Source organism: Lissotriton helveticus, chromosome 7 (genome assembly GCF_964261635.1).
Source record: "Lissotriton helveticus chromosome 7, aLisHel1.1, whole genome shotgun sequence".
Classification (NCBI taxonomy): domain Eukaryota; kingdom Metazoa; phylum Chordata; class Amphibia; order Caudata; family Salamandridae; genus Lissotriton; species Lissotriton helveticus.
Genome location: NC_136068.1, coordinates 1910531952 through 1910551690, shown reverse-complemented (window position 1 = coordinate 1910551690; position 19739 = coordinate 1910531952). Strand labels below are relative to the sequence as shown.

At 45.4% G+C, this 19739-nt stretch overlaps 1 protein-coding gene across 1 annotated transcript in view; it reads left to right on the top strand.

Annotated features, from left to right (window-relative positions):
• LOC144767864 (transient receptor potential cation channel subfamily V member 6-like) overlaps positions 1–19739 on the top strand; it is a 155691-nt gene that overhangs the window by 118202 nt on the left and 17750 nt on the right. The window contains exons 8-11 of the mRNA XM_078651222.1: positions 487–699; positions 849–935; positions 1036–1112; positions 19278–19443. Coding sequence (XP_078507348.1) covers positions 487–699; positions 849–935; positions 1036–1112; positions 19278–19443 — 543 coding nt within the window. The remainder of the gene's footprint in view (positions 1–486; positions 700–848; positions 936–1035; positions 1113–19277; positions 19444–19739) is intronic.

Below are 19739 nucleotides of genomic sequence, written 5' to 3'. Positions count from 1 at the left end.
AGAAGGACCATCACATGAGATTTTGTCAACGTCTTTGAAAGCTTCAGCCATACAAGATCAGATTTTGCACCACTTAAATGTGAACATGCTGGGTGATTAGCAACCTTTATAATGATCAGGGGTAATCATGTGTATTATCCATGAATCAAAACTCCTATTTTGACTAGCAAGGTGATGATTACATGTTCCCTGGTGATTTAGATTCAGATGCAAATAGGAGTTCTTGCCCACATTGAGATTATGAGATTTGCAAACAACCTGCAGTGCTGCAAATTATATATTACTGTTAGAATGTTAGATAAAAGTGCTTCCTCTGCGGTGTATGTGGAGTCCACACTCATATGTCTGCCTACAGTAATTGAATTTTCTTTCATGATCCAAAATGTCTGTCTTCCATGTGATGTGCACCTAGCCACTCACTGCATTTACATCTTTTTTCTTGTCTGGGAATAAGTAAACTATGCTTTCATTGTCTTTCTCCCTTAGGCTAGTCAGATCTTGCACCTGACCCCTGTAAAGGAGCTTGTGAGCTTAAAGTGGCGGCACTATGGACGTCCCTATTTTTGCATCTTGGCTGCCATCTATGTGGCTTATATGGTCTGTGTCTCCATGTGTTGTGTTAATCGACCACTAACGCCCATAGCGCTCAATCCCAACAACTCAAAAGACATAACAATCTTCACCCAAAAAAGTCTAGAGGTAAGTTTGTCAAGGGGGTCCGTGGATGCACTAGTGCTCGGTGTGTTGTTTCCACTTCAGGTGCCATTTTTAATATTGTAAATCTCTGTCTCCTATCTATCAATTTCTCCCTTTGGTGACTTACTTTTCCAACATTTGTTTTCCCTCAGAAATCATATGTCAATAGTAGCGACCACCTGAGGCTGGCTGGAGAGATTATCAGTGTCATAGGGGCAATCATCATTCTTCTCCTGAAGGTAAAGGGTCACATTTTGCAGTGGTGAGATGCCCAGAGATGCCTCTGAATGTGTCTCTAATATTTAATATACTTATATACATATATCACCCTTTTCTTAGATTCCAGATCTCTTCCAAATCCGAGATTTTAGGTACTTTGTGCAGGCGGTGCACGGAGGACCTTTCAGTGTTACCAGGTGAGATCATTAGATAGTCTGCCACCTTAAATAGTATTTCCTGTCTTTGTTGTATTACACAATTTCCATAGGTAAAGTGTCTTGTGTATCAAAAGGTTCAAATGGGAACATGTTTCTGCAACACATATTTATGAATGAGTCAGTGTTTTCAGGATGCTGTGAAATGTATGCCTATGTCCTAATACACTATGGACTATTTAGAATTCCATACTTTGGAAACTGTAAAAACAATGAGAAAGATTTGTGTGAAATTGTGGTGTGACCACCTAAACAAATTGCACTGGTGGAAAGTTTTACAAGCAGAAGATATGTCTTCTAGAGTAGCAATTATATCGCAAGTATAAAGTACATATCCCAAAACATTCATTTTCTAGGGTCTGGTCTGCTTTCGTCAGTCTCTGGGATTCAAGGGGAAGCATGTAATCCTTATGACAAGTATTGGCTGCTGCCCGTGAAACCACAGGAGAAACTTACTTCTACAAGCTCACTGAAGTGTCAAGTTCTAGTGTCTAATTTTGGACTCTGACGTTCCAGTGATAGGAAGGTTGTACACTCAAGACCGTGGTACATGGTAGAACATCAGATACAGCTCACACAGGCAAAACATGCAATCATTATATTGCATTCCTAAACTGGGCCAACAGCAAGAGTCTTATCAGAGCATTGCAACCCAAGAGCATTGTCTAATCTGTGTGAGCAGAGGAATTTGCACAATGTCAGCACAGCTCAAGATGGTCATCTAGAGTTTGGCGATGGGGAGCACTGCTGTAAATCAACAGGGTCCCGCCTCACCAAATGCATGACACCGTCGCCTTATTCAGTGATTGGACCAACCTCTGATTTCAAATGGTGTACTCTCAGCCTGCTTCACCTTTTTGAAACCTGTGACCTGAAAGTTCATCACCCACACGACCACCTCTCAATGTGTTGAGTGATGCACTTTCTTATGGCATCTCTTCCAAGACATACATTTCGTGCTTGTGTCCACCTTGTCTTATACAGTGAGGCATTCTGATCCCATGCAAAGACACATGTAGTGAGACACATATCTGTGATCCTGTTCTATCCATTATATGTTTCTCTGGATCAAAGCCCCACTTTGTGGGTTTGTTTCTGAGGGACAATAATAATGCAGAGCTGGCTGTAAGGGCGTGCTAATCCACCAGGCATAATAATTGTGATGCAAGTGCTGCTGCTGTATCGACAGAAGAACTTTAATCAAAAACTGGCTTATGCAATCGGAGCAGTCTAAAATATGGCAACACATCTGCCCCCAGCAGCTGGCACGCGCGCTGTCAGGTTCTAAATTACCCCATTAATATATTTGCACTTTCTGGTGTATTGAGACGCTCACTGTTGTCATCAGTTGTGATCAATTGCCGACCCTGGGAATTTGGGAAGAGGAGCAGATAGAGGGGAGTATGATTGCAGTTTGATGTTTTAGGGCCAGAACACATTGGGCAGCAAGTGCTTCACAGAGGGTTCAGACATGATGCAGGCATGAAGTGGGCCACATTCTGATCAGTCACTGCCAACAATTCTGGACGTATTGCTGGAGAGGACCTCGCTCATTGTGGTTGAGTTTGGCAGCTCTGGGTGTTACCCAGAAATTCAGATAGATGAGACCATGCTCTGTGTCACACCACAGAAAAAGAAAGATCATATCACAGGTAGAAGGCAATGAGTATCTCATGCAGACCCCTTCTTAGGAGTGAACGGTCCTGTGCGTTCTTGAATTCTTTCTTAGTGTACTTGGTTGTCGGGTCAAACTCTAGTTCTTGTTAAATCTCAGGAGGAATGAGAGCAGTTAAGGAGAGCTCCTACAAATCACAAACTTAGGGTTTGGTTTGGGAGGAATAATAAAACTTTGGCCTTAAAAATCCTTGCAAACAAAAGTACTCTGAGCACCACTGGACTTAGGACCTCTTATTCTGGACTGAATAAGGTATATTTCTAAGCATGTCAGGCAGTCTAGCTCCATTTATTTTCAGGTTTCTGCTCCTTCAGGTCCTATTCTTCTGTCTTGGACGACTGCGTGCAAGACGGACACATCTGCTGCATATTGTTAGTCCTTTCCACTATATAGTGGCTTTATATACTAGTACAGTAGATTGGTTAAAATGTGATGTTGAATACCTGGCTCGCAGGGCCAGCTTTTATTCAGCATCTATGGCAGTTGGTCCTAGTCCAACTGGGCAGTGAAATTTACATTTGCTCCCAAAGGTTTGAGGCACTAGTTACAAGAAATTTGTTATGAGTTGTGCAGGATGTGAGGGCTGTGCAAGTTACAGTTCCATAATTGTCCACTGGAATCCAATCACCCTGTTGATGCGATCGACTTTCTCAGGGTAGCAAAGCAGGGCAGTGGAGGTGGTGTGTGCTAGTAATCTCTGTCCATTGATATGCAATAACAACACTCAATGAATGATCATCCAATCAGTGCTTTTTCATTTAAAAATAAAAATGTAAATTTATTTCACACACACTACTAAGTACTATGCGTGAATTCACAATTAGGTAGATATCTTAGGTGACTTTCTGAATTCACATTTGACCCACAAAATCACAGTAACCCCCACTTTTCCCAGATAGAACATCACAATATAGGCAGGTGTGTCATTTAAAAAAGCCGACCTGTTGGCTTTGTCAGAGGGGGGTCACCATATCAACATGATGGCAGAACTACTGACTTTGTCAAGGTGACACCACATTAAAATATAAGGGAATCCTATTGGCTTTGTCAAGGATCACCAACATTATAAAACCAATAAACACCTGATAAAAATCATCATCTTATCACTAGGATCAATAACCATGGTGTAAGGCATTCATTATTGCTAATGTACAATTGCAGTGTTTATCAAAAACCACTGTCAGCAATATATCCTCAAAACAATATTCACTTTAAGCATAACATGTGTCTGAGTCTTGTGTTTACCACTTTAGGCTACATAAAATGTATAAACACAAATAATATCCCAGCGTCTGTTGTAAAGAGAAAGAATAATTCCCTAACAAGATTCAAACTATGTGATGTAACAAAAAACATAACATTTATGTGTATGGATTCCCATCATTCACCAAACCTGGTGATTAGCTTCATCATTTGGGTATACTTTTGTATAGAATGACATTCCTGCTCTGTATATATCAGAGCCCTCGAATGCCAATAAGGTATGTTTTACCAAGATGAGCAAGATAGAGTATATGGGATCAAGTTTTAAAGTGCAGTGCAAAAAATGTGAAGTGAAAAAGAGTATAAAATTGATGCATGAACAGACTGTGAATTTTATTAATGTTTGTCACGATCAAAAGCTAAAAACAAGTCTCAAGGACTAGTTTTAACAAATAGCTGTCCTCAACAGAAGTGGTCAACATGTTTCAGCACTCAGCGGCAAGAAGTTAAACCACGTGCTTTCATCAGGACCTCTACAGATAATAAAGCTACTGCTATCTTAAAGTTACAAAAAGGATATAGTGTGAGTCTGATGTCTCACAATCCAGAATTCCTCACAGATTAAACAGTGATCTTATTAATCATCTTGGTAAAACATACCTTATTGGCATTCGAGTTATTCTTTCTCTTTACAACAGACGCTGGGATATTATTTGTGTTTATATGTCAGTATGGGGCTGCATATTCCAGTTTGTCTTTAAACTCTGGCCTTTGACCCCACTCTAGCTTTCCTGTGTGTTTTGTTACATAAAATGTAGCCATAGGATCAACCAGTAGAGGTCCCTGGGCTACTGAAATGCAGTGCAAAATCTCCAGCTTTGAGATGCTTTAAAAACAATGTAAGACTCTCCCGGGGTCATGAATTCAGTGACCCAGGAGATTTTAAAATCACTTTGAAAAGGGGCTTCTGCACTCTGTGCAGCCCCCACAACAGTTGGTGGTGTCCCGGTCCCTTTTCGGGGCACCACATGAAAGAGAACTATGGAAAACTTCCACCCCAAAGCAGGATATTATAACAGTGGGTTTATCCGCTATACATCTTTGACACACGTTTACTTTTTCTTTTGCATGTTTACTTCTGGGTGACTGAGCTCACTAGGGACCCAGGTACATATAAGGATGTTGAGGCAGTGTGGGGAGTATCTCATGTGTGGCACGCAGGAGTTGGCACTGCTGCTACTAGTCCTGCCACTCTGGGTGCAGCTCCTTTTGGGCTTCCAGGGCAGCACTCTGTTCACAGGGGCATGCTCTTCATCCCTCATGCTTCTGTATATTGGGTCCTGGGAATGGGGTCCTGAGCCAATTAAAAGTCTGGGGAGGGGAGCACACACACATACACTCCCTCCCAGGACAAAAAACAACAATTCATGTGCCAACCCCTGGGCAAAGACCCACAATGCAACACCAGGGGAAATTCTTTCAATTTTCAGCTAAGCCCCATCTCCTCCATTTCTCAGTCAAGGGGACAGAGGTCTAATCTTTTAAAGCTACATAACTCTGGCCCATGTGCCAAAATGATCTTTCTTGGGCTCTTTTTGTTCCTGGTGGTAAGCTCTAGCCGCCAGGAGCAATTCTAAAGGATGCACATTTTGGGGAGCTGGTTTCACTGGCTTCCAGTGCCAGCCTTCTCCTCTGCTCCACTGACCCCATGGCCTCCTGGTCATCCTGCAGGGCATGCGGGGAGATTTGGAATCCAAGTCTTGTAAAAAAAGGTCAGGGCCAACCAATATTTGCCCGGCGGTATCGCCTCCTTAACCCACAAAATATTAATCAATGAAGAGGCAGGCGCTGGAGACTGGAAGGCAGGAAACAAGGTTTATTCTCTCCGGAGGAGAACACATCAGTTCGGACAGCCAGTATCGTCACGAGGTGCTCTAACCGCATCTCTGAGGCCTGGCCTCTTATACACAGGTTTATGATTTTTATTGCAGGTAACACATTCTTGCAATGCTTTGAAGTATGAAAGGACATCCTCGGAATCTCCCCTTCAGGCCCGTTCCCACGCACATTTACAGTTGAAGTCCCCACCCCGGTCACAATAGGTGATGATTATCGCGCAGCTGGACATTCCGCCGATTCACGGAATGTGTGGGGTTGATCGGATATCATAGGGTGGGGGCTTTGATCAATTCGGGGGCCTTTTAATGGGGGAAGCTTCCTACTGTACGGGGAGGGGGGCAATAAACAATATCCGCAGGGCCAGGTGGCGGTCTGGGAACGAGGAAGACAAACGGGCACACAGGAAAAAGGGGGTTTGTATCAAAGGACCTGGGACCATGAAAGGAATGAAGGGAGGTGTCGCGCTGGGAACAGGATGGGGTTCCGAGGCAGAGCTGCGCTGAAGAGGGGTTTTATGACCCAGGGCATGTGAGAGCGGGGGTGGCCAGTGAGTGGGGGTCAGCGGCATGCAGAGGGTGGTTCTGATCGAGGCACCTAAAATGGCGGGTGCGCACGACAAAAAGTGTGGCATCAGGGGAAAAGGCAAGATGGCGCAGATAATGTTTACCAAACCGTACTAATTTTCCACAGTCCTCCCTTTAACATTCCCAAGACATCTTGCTGGCCTATTTCCTATCCATGTCTACTGTGGCGGTCATGAGTAAAGAAGTAGGAACCCATGTGAAGGAGCTGTAAACATTACGTTTAAAATCTTTCATCCTAGGAGGCAGGCCTATCGTTAAGCTCGTTGCAGGAAAGTCATAGTAATGCAATATCGGACAAAAACGATTCTGTAGTGAGAGCATTGGGTAAATTTCACAGATGCTTAAAGTCATTCGGAATATGGACTGATAGGTTATTACAAATGTAAGTTCATTTCGTATTCGGTTGGAGCATAATCAATACAATGGTGGCTGGGAGAGAAATGAGACGTAGTAAAAACGATAATCAGGGGTGTCACTGTTCGAAGGGGAAGTCTTATAGTCGTGGACCATTATAAGTGAGTTCTCAGCATTCTTTGTCGTCTTCTGTTGGCACTGTTGAGCACCGGCGGTAGAGCTATGTGTCCAGCTCTATTCTAGGTCCTGCGTTGCAGGGCATGACCTTTTCCTCGCTTTCCTGGTCAAAAAGGTCCCTTTTCGCACTGTGTCCTAACTATTCTTTCATGGGTACCTTAGACAGGGCACCCAAGTTTCATTTTAGTTTGCAGCAAAACCCTATTCTATCTGATCGCAGTTTTTCTTTTTCGAGTCGATTGTCAAAGAGTTCAGGTGGAAGAAGGGGGGGGTGTGAGTAGTCCTTTAGGGTAGGTCGGAGGAAAAGGGGATGGAGCAGGGCCAGATCGGGAACAGACCAGGGGGACGGAAAACTTCAGGTGGGCGGGCCCATGACCGAGTTCAGAGGGCAGGGACTTTTCGGCACATGTTGATCATCGAGCAGGGGCATCAGGTCAGCCCTTTCCTCTCATTTTGTCGAAAACAGTGCCTCGTCCTGCGACTCCTTACTGTTGCGGTCTCGCCTTGGCCAATGTCGCAGATGTGCCACGATCTGCAGTCAGGCCGCGTGCTCCCACATCCGGTCTCTCTCTCCTCCGACAGTGGTACCCTTAAATGAGTTTGAAAAGACAGTCTTTAGAGAATTGGCAGAGGAAGGTAATCACATAAGTCTATTTCTCTCCCAGCTCCAAGCAACTGAGAAACATCCGTTACATTGGGGCTTACAACCAACATATAAATAATTGATGATGGGCTTGCTGGATTTCCTATAACTTTCCTTCATAACTATTTCTTTGGTGTTTGTTGGTGCTACATTCATTATCGTGGTACGAGATCTGGTACCTATTCATTGCATTTTGTTTATTACAGTCACGTCAGGTCTTCTGGCAGAGACCCACTTTCCTAGTACGAGCCTTACGAAGCTATACCGTTCTTCAGGGCTTTATATTTTACGAAAAAGTGCAACGTGCTATCACCATGGTCTGATAGGTATCTTTCTGAGGAACGAACATAGGCTAAACAATTTTCCATCCTACCAATGCATCCTACCTTTCAGCTAAACATTTTACTTTTAACAGGGTTTATTGCAACAATTTCTTCATTTCGGTCTAATCTTAACTTTGCAAACATCATTCTAATTCCTACAGAGTCTCTTACAACCTGACTACTTCATTGAAAACCGGGGTCTTATGGAAAACAACTAGGAGCATAGCAAACTGGGGTGAGGGACTATCGTCTTGCTTTGTGTCATAAGGGCGTTATCTAGCGGAAGGCCACAGTTCAGTTGGTAAGCGTTCAGTGACATTTCTCGAATTCTAAACTCTGTAGCTTGCTCATCAACAAATCATTCCTAGGAACAACGGCTGGCCTGTGTTAGTTGTAAGTCGACCCATCTCTTACAACCGGGGGTGAGGGACAGTTTTAAACTCTCGTCCGGGGCAGCTGATACAAAACTGGGGGCGTTCTGGGAAGATGGGGATGTTTCGATCACCTTTACTGTTTGGGTATTGAGACAATTCGGGACGGGGAAGGTCGCTTTACCTGAGGCATTTTTTTTTATCATAGTAGCCACTGACATGTAGTTCCCTTATTACGGGTCAGATTAGGGAACCTCAGTCATCTTACCTGTCCTTTCCCTTTTGGCCAATTCTGGGTTTCATCAATATTTAGCAGAAAGGAGAGGTAGTAACATGGCATCAAGGTGATTTTATTTAAGACAAATTTGTGCAAATACTTGCGGTATTTGGAGCCAATTGGGTGGTGCACCAGGGGTGGCGGTTTGCCAATTAGGTGCTAGTCGTTCAGAAGAGTGAGAGTGTGGAGGAGAGAGAGAGAGAGAGAGAGAGAGAGAGAGAGAGAGAGAGAGAGAGAGAGAGAGAGAGAGAGAGAGAGAGGTGTGCAACAATAGGCTAAATAGTAGACGTGCGACATGGGGGGTGGCCGTGTATTAAGACAGGCTATTCAGCGCATTACACAACATGAGACATTACAGGTCTGTGTTAGAATTTCGAAAGCATGCAGTTTGGGACGGACGAGCATTAGGCCGGGTACAAGGGACATGCATTGAGTAAAAGGCACCATTGTGTCGCACTTCTCGCACTCTCGGTCCTTCGACTAGTTAAGTCAACGCTTCAGACGCATAAAAACATTTTCTCATAGTTTCAGACATACGTGACATGTGCTCATTCACGCAGCGCGGATTAGGGGTGATCGTGTTTCATCATATCATACAACTTATTGGCTCTTTCGTTACAAGAGTAGTTTGTGGGTGTCCTTAGGTGCCACCTTGCAGCGTTAGTCCGCTTCATGTATCAGACATGGCGAGGCTTCAGATCTTCACCATACCTCAGTCGTGATTCCAATGTAACCTGTAGAGGGAGGAAAAGAGGGGGGGGGGGAGGGGGACAACATTCGAGCATATCAAATGCATGGGCACGAAAACCCTCTACTTACCACATACTCGTCTTATCTCCTCGGGATAGAATCCCTGGGGTCTTGGTTTCTGAAGCCAAGGGGGGGGGCATCAGTGTGGCAAGGATGGCGAGCGATAGGTTTGTTCACAAGGGAGACGGTCCGAGTGTGGCATTATAGGCCGTGTGCAGGAAAACGTTAAAGAAAATCAGAGGCGCTTAGCGCGAGGTATCTAGTTTGTAGATGTATCTAGCTATCGGGGTCCTTAAATCTTTTCCAACGCTGTGATTGTCCTAAGGCATATCAGCTCTTTGGCCAACCCTGTTCCCTAGTACCTTTGAGTACCATACCTTTATAACATTCTATCATTTACACCACTTCACTTTACCCGTCCTCAGAAGTCGAGGTCCTTCTCCATGCATTAGTTCCTGAGCCAGTCGCATATTCGGGGGCAGAGTATCGTGCCTTAGATTCGATCCTCAATCCGGGGCTGAGCAACCATCTTCTAATAACCTTAAAAAGAGAACAAAGCAGAGCGCACAAAAAAACTCTCCCGCTGATCCCACATTTTACAAAAAATATGCAATACCTGTTCATAGTTTGGAAAACCTTTATTTGCACAATCGTTCAGCATGTAGACGTGAGAGTGCAATCGTATTTGGCTGGACACGGCGATGGCTAAAGTGCGTACAGTAGGGGGGGGCTATTTTGCAGCATTAAAAACATGTAAAAAAAAGGGTTTATTCATTCATTTGCAAGAAACTAAAAACGTCTATCAATAGTTGAGGGATCAAGGGGCATTCATTTCATAATTGGAAGCACAGTCGGACTAGTTGCAATCAAATTTCCTATATGCATACCGTGGGCGTGTGTCATAAGCGAGGTTATGTATCAGTTACAGTAATATCATAATAAATCGTACATTGAAACCAACATTTTAACGGGATCCTTTTTACATGTTCGTCAAGTGAACCCTCCCTCTTTTTCGTCAAGTGTACAAAGGATCATATACATATCTCAGAACATCAAGTCTTATTAGCTAAAAACACCACGAGGTGTTCGTAAGTTCCTATTGATACCGGCGCCATTGTGGGCGGGGCCGGGTTAGTCCGGAAGTAGCATCAGGGACAGAATGTTTCCCACAACTGGCGGTTGGACCAGAGTCCTTTTCGGCAGTTCAAAAAAAACTTGTGCTAACAGAAGGGGTGGCTATGTCATGCTTATTTCGTTAGCGATCAAGGCAGTTGTTCCTCACCGGAAGCCTGTAGGGGCCGAGGGCTCCTGGGACTTTTGTAGAATCTTCAAGGCTGTGGGGATGCTGTCGGAGGTGGGGGCTCGTGCCCCGGTGGGCAAGCGTCCGAATTATACTGCTGGTCAAAGTTACTTTAGCGGCCTAGACCCGCCTTCCAGGGGGTCCAGACGCCATTTTGAGGCCCTGCAGCAGCCGCCCTTCGTCGAGTCTGCAAGAGTGGAAGAGACCTTTTGGGGTGGAAAAAAAATGGAACACCGTGTCGTAGGAGCAGGACATTCGGCTAGAGGCGCTAGGGTGCAACTGTGGCGCCTCCACCTGGGGAGGCGAGGGAGACTCGTTCGCGCCGTCTCCCTCTCCCGGTGCACTCCACGCTGCCCTCTTTCATAGGCATGCATGATGGCCACCCCACATCCCGTGCTCCACAAGTACACTTGAGGGCCATCGTATGTCTTGTGCTGCGCAAGTATGGTCGCCGCCATTGTATGTCCTGTGCTGCGCAAGTATGGTCGCCGCCATTGGAGGATTTCGGCGCCGGGCCGGGGCTGGGAAACCTCCTACCCGAGGAGGCGGGAGAGGCCCGTTCGCGTCGCCTCTCCTTCCCAGCCCACCCTGCACCAATTCTTCAGTGGAGGTATTTGTGATGGCCGGACCAGGAGATCCGAGGGAGGGGGTCATCTGCATCCGCCCCCTCCCTACTCGTGGCCCGGGGGACGCCGCCCCAGGAAGAAGAGGACGGGAAGGCCATTTCATGCCGGGCCCGTGGTGCCTCCTGGACATCCCACTGGCGATCTTTTCGATCGATGGCTGTCAGCAGGCCCCGCCCCACACGTGCTGTGTGTTTCACCTTCCGGATGGGCGTGACCGGTGACCTGCGGCATTTCGGGAACTTCCGGAGTGGGGGTTGGTATTTTGTTTGGACAGGCATGTCTGGGTAATGGGGGGTTGTCTATGCAGGCCTGTAATTGCTTTTTCTTTTTACAGAGTGGGGGGGGCGGCAGAGAGTAATCGGTCCCATTGCACTCGAAGTTTGAGTTCATTAATGGAATGTATACTAATCTGTCCGAGACTACTCTGTGTATTGTTTCTGTAGGTTATCCGAAAAGGGTGGCTTTTTGTGTTGGGGAACAGTAGCGGTAGTACGGGGTTCGTCACCGGGTAACTTAGAGATAGACTGGGTTTCCCGTCTTAGCGTTGTTCGATCTATGAGGACTCAAACATGTCGCTGAAATCGGTCTGGCGAAATCTGTGCCATCGGGCATAATCAAACGTGGTGGTTCTATCTGGCCTGTCCGTGTCAGTCTGATTCATCTTTGTCTCACGCCTTTTCCCTTTCTGCCGGCCTGTTATTTCTGTCGGCCCTCTGCTCTTACCCTCGTTCAGTAGAGTCGGGCATTGGGCTTTCCAGTGCCCGGAACATTTACAAAAAGCACATTGGTTTTGCCCTAAGTCTGGTCGTCCTACGCGTAGTGTCGGGGGATTACTTTCGGGTCGTTGTGTCTTGGGGTTGTCCTGTCGATATATTCCTTTACACCGTTCCCTTCCTGCGTTTACTCCTTGGAACCGTGTTGCCGCTATCCCTTCCTTTTGCCTACCAGATGCTTGGAAGGTTGTCTGTCGCGTTTCTTTACCTACTTTGACTTCGTCTCTTTTCTTTCGTTGCATTGCTTCTTTGCGCCACATACCGAGACTGTCGAGCATAATAGGTGTCGTCTTACTATTACAAAGGGCTATTTCTAACGTTTCTATTTTATCAAGATCGAAGGATCCTATCAGTGGCCACTGTTTTTCTTGATTTTCTTTGGTACACTTGTGCCACAGCTTACTATAGGCTATGGTAACTAATCCATACTTTGTGAACATGTCTTTATTAGGGGTGCCTTCCAGCGGAGCTAGATGGTCCACCTCTAATAAACGGTCCGGGCTGAACCAACTACCAAACAGTGGGGAGAAGACAGACATGACGGCTCACAACGAGGACAAAAAGTCAGCACTGCCTATCTTATCACTGCGTGCAAAGACTAGACAGAATATTTCTATTCTACGTTGTTTGCAGGCAGTGAATACCTCATGAACCAATATCGAACAGTCAATACTCGGTCAATCAAAACAATCAGTGGGGAGAATAAGTAGGCCCGCAAAAGGTCTGCGTCCTCTACCCTTTCACTGTCTGCAAAGAGGAACCTGTTCTTTTTCCTGTTTGCAGACAGAGAATCTCCAGAAAACAATCCGCGAACAGTAGTTCGGGGTCAAAAACAATTAATCAGTGTGGGTTCAAACAATCAATCAGTGGGAGAGAAAGATAGGCACGCTGGCTGCGTTACCTATCCTTCACTGCTTGCAAAGAGAGAGAGAGCCTGTCGTTTCTCCGTTTGCAGACAGCGAATCTCCAAATAAATCAACAAAGAGCAATACTAGTATTTTCCAAACAATAAAACAATCATTTCGCAATTCGTCGTGTTTACACGACCTTACCCGGACCGTATGGACAGTTTCTTGTCTTCCGAATCCAGCGCCCGATCGTCCTCCTTTCCTCGTATTCTTCGCGGCACTCCTGATGGTTCCCAGTCAGGACCGTAGATCACTCGAGAGAGGTCTGTTCGGAACCAGTGAAGTACGGATGATCGGCTGCCAGACGAGGGTCTATTGGGCAAGAGCTCTCCCGATCGTTGCAGTCGTTCACTCTGTCGTCAGGACCTCTCCCACTGGATCCACGTGTCGCTGATGGGCCCCACGTTTGGGACGCCAATTGTAAAAAAAGGTCAGGGCCAACCAATATTTTCCCGGCGGTATCGCCTCCTTAACCCACAAAATATTAATCAATGAAGAGGCAGGCGCTGGAGACTGGAAGGCAGGAAACAAGGTTTATTCTCTCCGGAGGAGAACACATCAGTTCGGACAGCCAGTATCGTCACGAGGTGCTCTAACCGCATCTCTGAGGCCTGGCCTCTTATACACAGGTTTATGATTTTTATTGCAGGTAACACATTCTTGCAATGCTTTGAAGTATGAAAGGACATCCTCGGAATCTCCCCTTCAGGCCCGTTCCCACGCACATTTACAGTTGAAGTCCCCACCCCGGTCACAATAGGTGATGATTATCGCGCAGCTGGACATTCCGCCGATTCACGGAATGTGTGGGGTTGATCGGATATCATAGGGTGGGGGCTTTGATCAATTCGGGGGCCTTTTAATGGGGGAAGCTTCCTACTGTACGGGGAGGGGGGCAATAAACAATATCCGCAGGGCCAGGTGGCGGTCTGGGAACGAGGAAGACAAACGGGCACACAGGAAAAAGGGGGTTTGTATCAAAGGACCTGGGACCATGAAAGGAATGAAGGGAGGTGTCGCGCTGGGAACAGGATGGGGTTCCGAGGCAGAGCTGCGCTGAAGAGGGGTTTTATGACCCAGGGCATGTGAGAGCGGGGGTGGCCAGTGAGTGGGGGTCAGCGGCATGCAGAGGGTGGTTCTGATCGAGGCACCTAAAATGGCGGGTGCGCACGACAAAAAGTGTGGCATCAGGGGAAAAGGCAAGATGGCGCAGATAATGTTTACCAAACCGTACTAATTTTCCACAGTCTTCCCCCAACTTATCTTCAGGGGCATCAAGTGGGCCAGCATTACTGGCCCAGGAGAGCCCCTCTGGTCCTGAGGGTCAGCTGCAGACAGGTTACTTAGTCTCTCAGGTGGTAATTTGCAAGTTGAAACCACCACAGGCGTGTTACTTATGTGCAGCTACCATGCTGCGCCTAACTGTGATCTCTAATGTGCAGCCTACACCCTTGTGCACACTTTGGTTCACACATGTTCAAATGTAACCAATCCAGTACCGCTTACTCTAGTTGTGTTGCAGCAGCCATATCTTAATAGACGGACTCTGTTGGTAAACACAAGCAGGCTAATTACAATGTAATTACTACGAGTGAGTCTCGGGTAGTGAGATCACCCACAGAGAAGGTCCAGAAACCGGGTGATCAAAAAACAAAAACCCAATTGCGACATTAGTCATTTATAGATTTTGCTCTGCTGCATAGAAACCAACTTTCCCAAAAGTGTGCAGTCACCCTGGTTTTCTGAGTGAAGACAGACCTCTAATAATGTTCACTGAATATGTGCATGAGGGCCAGACTGCTTTCGGTTGGACGCAGGGTGCAGAGAATGGGCAAACATCCCATCTAGTTTGTGAAGGTTTTTGCGGTATCTGTCTTTTGCCACAGTCCTTGCTTCATCTGTCTCTTCTCAAGGCTGACCTTCTGAAAGTGCTTGATCCAGAGAATCACAAATATAATCCTTCATGCTCCATTGAAGCATTGAAAGGGATGTGATTACAAAGCAGAGACACAACACCTGGCTACAGTGTCTGCTGCAGCTCAGGGTGGAAAAAAAGAGCAGGTCAGATGGAAAAGCAGAAATCAAAATATAGCACAAACTTTATCAGTTATTAACCCAATGAAGTACCCCCTGCACCTAGTGGTACATGCATTCTCCAGCATGGCTGTATCCAAGGCCCTGCTCACACACAGCACTGAGGGAGAATGGGGGCAGTTGCACACAGTTTTTATCAAAGACAGATATGTCAGTCTCTTAGGGACGTTGATTAAAAAGGACTGTATCCCTTGGCTACTGATCAGCTGCTGCTAATTATTAGTCACACCATGGTCAGATCATAGGCACAGTAGTGACCCATGTTGAAAAGAGAGCCACTGTAGGTGTATTCCTGGTAATTTCTGCCAGATGACCCATTTCTGTCCAAGCGAGGAGTTGAGTTTGTTCAGTAATTTTTAGGCTCTTAGAAGCACAGTTGGGAAGGAAGATCCAGTGGTTTAAATATGTGCAATGAAGCTTGGTACACTTGTCGATTGATTAATTTTCAGAATATCCAGACGTACTGCATGGTCAAGCTTTGTGAGTGATTAGGGAAACTGATTTGTTCAAAAAGATTCCAGTGAAATTAGTAGGCATGCTGGAAGCCTCCCTGTCTTCAAGCCTTATCTCAATCAGGTTGAGCAGGTGTTTAAGGAATCCCTCCTTAGCCATGTTTGTTTAGATGTCCTGGTCCTAAGATTCAGTGTGAAAGGTGGGGGGATCCCTGAGGGCCAGGTATCTGCTATAGGCAATTCAAACATTTATTAACCTCCTTCTATCTTTTGACCAAGTCAGATTACACCTTCCTACACTTCTACCTACAGAGCCAGGCTGTGCCTCGGCACACCGTCATCTAGAATTATTATGAGGGTGTATATTTTAGTATTTCAATGTCAGCATGTAAGAGTGCACTTCCTATATGTGTAGCATTCCCATACACCCAGTTCCAACACAGCCTTGACGTTTAGGTGTAGGAAAGTCCAAGACCATTGTTGACGTCTAATGGCTGCTTCATGGCACTCCCTCTCACAAGAAATTCCCTCAAGTAATTTGTTGAGATTGTTTAAGGTCTTCTCTCAATCATAGGCTCTTTCCTTCCTGTAAAAGAGCTGGAGTCCTTTGTAAATGAGCTGGACTCACCTGGACTGACTAAACCTTGTTGTATCTATAAGGTAACCTGCGTGGGATGATAAGGCTGATTCAGTGCTGGGTTCCCTGGATCAGATGATAAGAGGCCCACAGGTTAGTCCACCAGTAATCTGCATAGCACTTGCAACCAACTCAGCTCAGGTAATGCCTTGAATCACCTTCCTGAGGCATGGCAAGTTCTACTGCATTTTCTTATAGAACTCATTATACAGAACTCTGGACAAACAGCATAGCACAGACTGTCCTTGTAGTTGGGTGTCAATTTAGTCCCAACACTTTGCTGAAATCCACCCATCCCAGTCACTACGGTCCTTAAGTCAAGTCGATCAAAGGATGGTTAGGGAATGTGGAATTCACGTCATTTTCTTTTGCAGAATTATGTGAAATTTCTTAAAAATTACATAAAATTATATGCAATGCAAATCTGGCATTTTACCCTATTTTTTGCCATGAAGTCAAATGTCAAATGTCAAAGGTTCTTATATAGCGCCTTATCACCGCAAGGTCTCAAGGCGCTTGCTTTGGGAACCCGTCCTGGCTTTTTCCCTGTGAGATAAACCCTACTTGGCATCCCCAAGGTGAAAGCCAGGCATCCCGCCGCAGGGGACGGGGGGGGGGGGCGTAGTGGAGATAAAGCAAGCTATTGCCCAGAGTTGCAGAGTGTGAACCCGTGATTCGAGTAGGCACCGAAGCGAGAATTATCGAGTCCGTGGACATTTGGGCTCAAGACCCTGCCGGTAGGGAATTGAACCCTGGTCCCAGGTCTGACCTCTGCTTCAGGGTCTGCCTCCTCTAACCAGTGAGCCACACTTCTCCAGAAGTGCCTCTTCTTGTCCAACCTTAATGCAAGGATGCACTTTGAGCTAAAAGAAGTAGCTGAAAACCAAGTGCCATTTAGCATTCTGTCCATTCTCATTGTTCTGGTGCTCACATTTACCAGAGCAACACTCCTTTGCGACATGTGGCATAATGGCATAATTTGAAAGAATTTTGCATAAAAAGTGGAACATGAAATGATAGAAACCAATCGAATTAAGCCAGAGTCGTTGAAATTTCACCTGGGCACGTCCTTGAGTCTCTACCTCTTAAATATCATATTTCATATTGAAGGCTCCCAGTTTTCTATTTTTACAGATTTTTACAGATAAATACAGAAAGAAAACAATGTGTTTTTTGTCTGCATTTATTTTTAGAAGCAGAAAAATACAGAAAATATGGCTTCATTTAAGTGGTTCCCCATGCTGTCTTTCATGAATTCCAGGCCAACAGTTGAGCCGATAAACAGCATGGAGAGTTAAAAAACAGGATGACATTTCATTAAATACTGTCATATGTCAACATATCCAACATATATTTCTGAAATAATAATATTATTTTTTCTCTTGGATGTACTGTTTCGCCATTTTTGACTGCCTTATTTGTTAAAACACGACAGGCATCAAAGTAGGAGTGCTAGCTTATCAGGTAAACAGATGGAGAAATATAAAATTTTACAACTTAATTTATTCACAAAACACAAAATAAATATGGATAAATACTGATAAGGTGCCTAAAAAATAAATATGGATAAATACAGATGGATATGTGAAAAAAAACGAAATACCATAACACCGGGAGCCTTATTAATATTCACTTACCGAAGAGGCTGAAAATATGGCTCCCAGAAGGATGTTACCAAAACACAGCTCTGCTTCTGCTGTTGTGATGGAGTTTTTCTTGGTGCTCATTTCTGAACCTTGTAGTATTGTACACCACTGACATTCTTAGATCCTAGGTGCTGGATGATCACTGCAATGGGTGACTTTAAACCGGCCTGCCACTATGCCTTCATACCTAGCCAGTCCACAACATGTCTGTTATGAGGCCAGAAGATCATTTATTATTATTATTATTCTGAGTTTTGTATAGCGCCTGGTTACCATTAGGCATCCCAGCGCTCACCAGAGAATGAAACTACCAGAAAAGTGCGGAAGTTAAGCAGAGAACAAAAAAGTTTTTAAAAGTTTGCGGAACCGAAGAAGGCTAGCTTCCGAACGTAGATGTAGGGGAAGAGAGTTCCACAAGGTGGCCACGTTTATAGAGAACCTTCTGCCACCAGTTCTTGCCTTCTTCACCCTCCCTACCTGCAGAAGATGTTGATGGTCAGATCGGAGAGAGCGAGAGGCCTTATAAGGCTGAACCATCTCCCCCAGAATAGGTGGACCTACCCCCTGCAGGACTTTATGAGCGATACAGAGTGGGTTGCTTGAGATTTTAGGAGGATGGCTGGCCACATTCAATACCATTACCCCTTACCCCAGGCTGCAACACTGTGTGTTATACACTGAGATCCCAGCCCACACCTGGCATCCTTCCTGTGATGAATATGCATCAGTCAATGTGGCAGATGCAGTTATCCCAGTTGAATGCTGGCACTTTACTGATGTGTCATTCTCTTCTTAAATGAGAAGCAGTAAAACAATGTCCTTGATGCATAGGGTGTATTCTCCTTACAATGCAGGGACATGTTTCCATTTTCCTCCCTGGGAAACCAGGCATTGTGTGGAGATCTCAGGCGGGAACAATCAGTATGGCGCTGTTAGCGGTGTAGGGCTATTAGCACTGCGATCCGGATGACCTGTGGTCAACAGCAAACTGGTGAAGGGGTTTCCTCACCACTAAACAGGGCGGGTCAAACCAAAAGTTGAGGTCGACTGGAGCTCCACCATTTTAAGATGAAGCTTCCATTCCACCAAACTATAAAACCCCCTTTGTGACTGAAACATGTTCATATTAGGAGTTCAAGGTTTCAATGTCAACTTTGCTTTTCCTGCTTGAAGGGTTGGTAAATTAAGTACCATTAAATTGTGTAACATGAACAACTCTTTTTTGAACATTGATAAATTGCTAGGTAACATAAGTTACTAACAGAGCTGTGCAGAACACATGTGCACCTAGAAGCACAGGCTGGAAGACTATCCCAGCCCCTGTCATTCTATGTTGGCCCATGTTCTTCACATGAACTGGATGGAAGATCTGCAAAAAAGATACTGTACAGGTATTTACAGTTGAATAAATATGCTTGTTGAAGGCTTACCTATTTCTTGACCTCTTTTTTGCAGTGTAAGCTACGCTTGTCTGGTACTTGCAATCCTGGTGATGCGGCTCACGGGCTGTGATGGAGAGGTGATCCCCATGTCTGGCGCCCTTGTCCTGGGATGGTGCTATGTCATGTACTTTGCACGTGGATTTCAGATGCTAGGACCTTTCACCATCATGTTACACAAGGTAGAGTGCATACAAAGTCTAAGTCTAAATCAGTCAAATATTACTGCCTCAATTATGAGTTAGGCAAAGTGGTAACCTCATGGGGGATTCTGTAACTCCTGATCACAAGATGTTTGGTGTTCCCTCACCCAGATTTACCAGGTGGGGGAAAACAGGGCCCAGGTTTTATGGTTTTGACAGTTTTTTTAGTCTGCCCATAACATTGAGTTCAGATTGCGCAGTGGTTGCTAGCACAGTGCAGCCGGCCTTTGCCCGTCCACCTCCTATAATATGAGGATTATAGCAGACCCAACACC